Here is a 5,181-nt window from a genome sequence, read left to right on the forward strand (position 1 = left end):
TTTCCTCGAGCCTCCGTACCTCTGCACTTTACTTCCGCACAGCACCTCCTCTGAGTCTCAGTGTGCTTTTCTCTTTCCTTCTAGTTGTAGAATTTCCACTCAGCCAGCCTTCCTGTGGTTCTGGATGATGTCCGTTTTGTCTTTTAGTTGTATTTTTGAAGTGGTTGTGAGAGGCAGCAATTTCCTGTGTTTACCTCTGCCACCATCTTGGTTTTTCCATGGATCCAGTCTTTCCACGACAGGTGGGGGTTGAATGAAGTGAAATAAGAGTAGGAGTTCATTCACTTTGATCAGAGTAGCAGTAAAAGGACTATATAAATGCAACTTAATTTCTAAAGCCTCGTCTTGCCTCCTCGCCCATAAAGTTTCCCTGTGCCCCAGGTAACAGGCCCTGCATTTGCAGGCTTGGGCTCTGAACTAGGCTCAGGATCAGAGGTTCTGCGGTGAAGGGTCTGCAGGGAAGGAGTCACCCAGCACCCCAGCTCCAGGGAGCCGCTTGCGGGCCTGGCTCTTTTTCATTTCCTCGGCACCTGCCTGCCCAGGACCCCCGCACCGTGGGCCTCCGTTGGGGGCAGCAGAGCTGAGAATGACAAGCCCTGTCTCTCGTCTTCCGACCTTCCTGTTCTGCTTGGATGACCCCGTTCCGTGTCAAACCTCCGACAGATCCATGGACCAAGGGCACAGCCCAGTCAGAGGCCGGAGGGATTCTCATGGCCCCAGGGCCACCGCGCAGGCGCGGAAGGCGTTAAGTCCCACCCACTCGGGCACGCCCCGCCCACAAGCCCGGGAACCCAGACCCGTGGCCGGGAATTTGTGCGCCGGAAGCAGAGCCGGCCGGAAGTGGGCGGAGGGTCAGGTCCCGAGGAGGTCATGGCGCTGGCCGCGCGCCTCTGCCGCTTTCTGTCCGCGAGACGGGGCGCAGCCCCGGGACCGCGGCCTCCGACGGGCGCAGCCGGCGGGCGCGGCGCGGGCGGGCCGGGGCGAGTCCGCGGCTCCGAGGTAGGCGCCGCCCGGCCTGCAGGGCCCCGCTCTGCAAGCCGCTCTCCGCCCGCGTCCCAGTGGCTGCAGCGGCGCGTTTTACCGGCCTGAGGCTGAGGACGGTGTGGGCGGATGTTGGAGAGGCCGTTTCTGGCGTTTCTCGGTTTATTTCTGGAGGCGGCCTGGGGGTGGGGGCAGCCCCGGTGAAGGAGACACATGGCATTGGAACTAGGAGTGCTATTGTCTTACGCTCCCAGATCCCCTCTGTGGATGTCGCTTAGCCCCGTGCCCTCCAGGTTTACCAGCTGCTGCGGTCACCACCGGGGCGGGTGGTGTGAGGACAAGGCTGGACCCCGGCCTCCACGGGCTGCAGCCGGTGGGCCGGTGCGCGAGCCGGGCGGCGGGGCGGATGGCGCTGAGCGTGGCACTGCCCAGCCGCAGGTGATGGAGGCAGCGCGTTGACGTTAGAATCCTAGGGGACTGACAGCTGACCTTGAGTGAAGCATGCATAGTGTTCACGGTTTCCTCTAATCTTCGTCCCCATCCTACGGAGCAAGTAAGAACTATTACCCAACCATTTTTTAAGAAAAGAGGAAACTGAGTCCAGCCAGCGGGCTCAGTGGTTGAGCCTCGACCTATGGACCAGGAGGTCACGGTCAGGGCACCTGCCCGGGTTGCGGGCTCCATCCCCAGAAGGGGGCGTGCAGGAGGCGGTCCATGATGATGTTTCTCATTGATGTTTCTATCTCTCCATCCCTCTCCCTTCCTCTCTCTCTAAAAAACTCAATAAAAACATTTTTTTAAAAGAGGAAACCAAAGTGCGGTTGAGTAATGTGTCCCCGTCTCACAGCTGGAAAGATGTTGGGTCTGCAGGCAGGTAGACCTCCAGAGCCCATGAGCTGTTTGTAGCCACTGTGCTGAAAAGCTGGAAGCTAGAGAAGCAGCACCCAGAGGGCAGGAAAAACAGGATCAGGATGGACAGTACAGAACTTAACGTGGGGGACAGGGCAGAGCGCGCCGGGCTCCGGGCCACCGCCCTAATCAACGCCTGGTCTTTTTGCTGGTGGAGGATCTCACCTTCAGTTTGTTAACATCAAAACACCGGTGAAGCCTGCTGACCTGAGGCCCACCTGTGTAAGAAACCTGTTCCCTGCAAGCTCACGGACAGAAGCAAGGTTAAGTTCCTGCTGCCTCTCCTCAGCCTTGTGACGACAGCGTTATTCCAGGACCTGCTAGTTAAAATCCACTCTAAGCCAAAGGCAGTAATGAAAGTTCTTCCTTCCCTCCTGGTCTGTTGGGTTTTTAGGGAGTTGGAACTTTGTATGATGACCAATTTTCCAGTATTCATGTGTTTTCAAGCCTTTATAATTTCAGTTTTTAACAGTTTTTCTCTGAGCATAATGCCAGTAAGTTGAGTGGAGCTATTTATTTCCCAGGAGTTTGCAGAGAGTGGAGGCTACTTCTGAGGGGCTGAGAAGACATTTTATTTGTCTTTCCTATAAGTAATTTCTATTTTTAAATATATTTTTTATTGATTTCAGAGAGGAAGGGAGAGTGGAGAGAAACATCAATGATGAGAGAGAATCATTGATTAGCTGTTTCTTGCACGCCCTCTACTGGGGATCAAACCCACAAGGTGGGCTTGTGCCCTTGACCAGAATCGAACCCGGGACCCTTCAGTCCTCAGGCCGACACTCTATCCACTGAGCCAAACCAGCGAGGGCTTCTATTTCTATCTATAGTACAAGACACCCATTTTGGAACATTTAATTTTCAACAAATTTGTACTGTTTAAGCACGGCTCAGTTCTAAGCTGAGGGTATAGGGAACATGAGACAAACCTCGTTTATCTTACAGGTTAGCAGGAATGGTGGCCGTTGAGTAAATGTAATGGGTGTTGGGCATTGGGAAAAGGGCAGCAAAGTTCATCGTGAAGGGAGGAAGGGGAAGGTGTGAGCAGTGAGAGATGGGAGCTACAGAGGATTAGGGGTTAGCCAGGCGAAGGGAAGGTGAGGACAACAGTGTTTCAGGAGAGAGAGCATGAGCTAGGCCTTGAGGTAAGAGGACAGAGTCTTGTTAAGGACCTGAAAGGGACTGAAGTCTGGAGTGGGACTGAACGGAAGGAAATCAAGGCTGAAAAGTCAGCACGTGCAGTGTGTTATCTGTTACTGTACAGAAATCACAGACTGCAACAGGGGGTCTCTGCTGGGGAGGAGTCCGGGCGCGGCGCGGCTGGGCTTGGAGCTGAAGGTCTCCTGAGGTTAAATCAAGCTGCTCAGCTGCGGAGTCTCATTTGAAGGCTCATCTTGTGCTTCCCTGTGCTGAGCCCTCCTGGGGGGGATGGTGGGGGTTGACTGATGAAGGACTGTTCCATTGGTCCTTGGGAACCATGAACATAGGTCTTGTTGGCCACCAGAACCAGATCAAGGGGTGTCCCCTGGGCAGCAGCTGCAAAAACTGTGGCACCAGATGTGATACTAGTGACATGGAGCCCGGCAGAGGGAGGAGAGCCAGTGATCGTGCCTGGAGAGGGTCAGTGTTGGCCCCTCGTCCTGTGCTAAATTAGATGCCTGCCCTTTAGGCTGAGTTCTAGGCGAAGCAAATAAGCCTCTTTCAGGCCCTTTTCAGTCGCTGCCTCTGCACTGGGCTCCGGGGTGGATGAGCCTTCGAAAGTCTTTTTTTTTTCCTTGAAAGATAGAGAGAGAGAAGCATCGGTTTATTGTTCCACTTATTTATGCATTCATTGATTGATTCTTGTTTAGTGCCTCAACCAGGGATCAAACCCACAACCCTGGTGTATAGGGACGACGCTCTAACTGAGCTAGCCGGCCAGGCTGGGAAGATCTAAGAACGGTTTCTCAGTTTGCTATGGCCTTGTGGGTCTCGTGGCTGCAAGCCTCATTGGCTTTCTAAGCAAGATGTTTTTGGGGCTTGTCTCAGTTGTGGGTCTAAAAGTTGTGGTGCCGGTGTGGGGTTCAAACCCTTTGCTGCTTGGGGAGAAGGTTGGGTGTCAAGGCTGGCCTTATGGGAAGACTATCTCAGCCTCCCCCATCTGTCTCAATATGGGTTTTTTCTGCACTTTCTTGATGTATAGGAGTCACTTGCCTAGATTTTGATTTCTTTCAGAGGAAATTTTGTCTGTAGTGTAGACTTGGTGTGTCTGTGGGAGGAGGTATGTTCAGGATCCTCCTCCATTGCTCTCTTGTATGGGAACCTGTTGGAGCCACTGTGGAGGTTGCCGACCACAGCCAGGTTCTGAAAACCTTGTACACCTGATTTTATTCTGAGGCTATAGGAAACCACGAGAGAGTTTTGAACATTTTTAAAATCAGATGGGCTAGTGGGTGCTGGAGACCAGGTAGGAGATTGTTGCGGTGGGACAGGTGAGCGGTGCGGTGGGACAGGTGAGCGGTGGGGTGGGACAGGTGAGCGGTGCGGTGGGACAGGTGAGCGGTGCGGTGGGACAGGTGAGCGGTGTGGTGGGACAGGTGAGCGGTGCGGTGGGACAGGTGAGCGGTGCGGTGGGACAGGTGAGCGGTGTGATGGGACAGGTGAGCGGTGTGGTGGGACAGGTGAGCGGTGCGGTGGGACAGGTGAGCGGTGGGGTGGGACAGGTGAGCGGTGCGGTGGGACAGGTGAGCGGTGCGGTGGGACAGGTGAGCGGTGTGATGGGACAGGTGAGCGGTGTGATGGGACAGGTGAGCGGTGTGATGGGACAGGTGAGCGGTGCGGTGGGACAGGTGAGCGGTGCGGTGGGACAGGTGAGCAGTGTGGTCCTTTGAGCTGTGGTGGTGGGATAAGTGAGCAGTGCGGTGGGACAGGTGAGCGGTGCGGTGGGACAGGTGAGCGGTGCGGTGGGACAGGTGAGCGGTGCGGTGGGACAGGTGAGCGGTGTGATGGGACAGGTGAGCGGTGTGATGGGACAGGTGAGCGGTGGGGTGGGACAGGTGAGCGGTGCGGTGGGACAGGTGAGCGGTGCGGTGGGACAGGTGAGCAGTGTGGTCCTTTGAGCTGTGGTGGTGGGATAAGTGAGCAGTGTGATGGGACAGGTGAGCTGTGGCGGTGGGACAGGTGAGCGGTGCGATGGGACAGGTGAGCGGTGCGGTGGGACAGGTGAGCGGTGTGGTGGGACAGGTGAGCAGTGTGGTCCTTTGAGCAGTGGTGGTGGCAGTGGACCGGGAAATCAGTGGATGCACTGGAGGC

General features: G+C 55.6%; 1 protein-coding gene across 1 annotated transcript in view; it reads left to right on the forward strand.

Annotated features, from left to right (window-relative positions):
• Positions 1–838: 838 nt before the first annotated feature.
• Positions 839–5,181, forward strand: part of RMDN1 (regulator of microtubule dynamics 1) — a 39,412-nt gene continuing 35,069 nt past the window's right edge. The window contains exon 1 of the mRNA XM_014466160.2: positions 839–1,036. Coding sequence (XP_014321646.2) covers positions 871–1,036 — 166 coding nt within the window. The 5' untranslated portion in view covers positions 839–870. The remainder of the gene's footprint in view (positions 1,037–5,181) is intronic.

This window comes from Myotis lucifugus, unplaced genomic scaffold, assembly GCF_000147115.1.
Source record: "Myotis lucifugus unplaced genomic scaffold, Myoluc2.0 scaffold_327, whole genome shotgun sequence".
NCBI classification, from domain to species: domain Eukaryota; kingdom Metazoa; phylum Chordata; class Mammalia; order Chiroptera; family Vespertilionidae; genus Myotis; species Myotis lucifugus.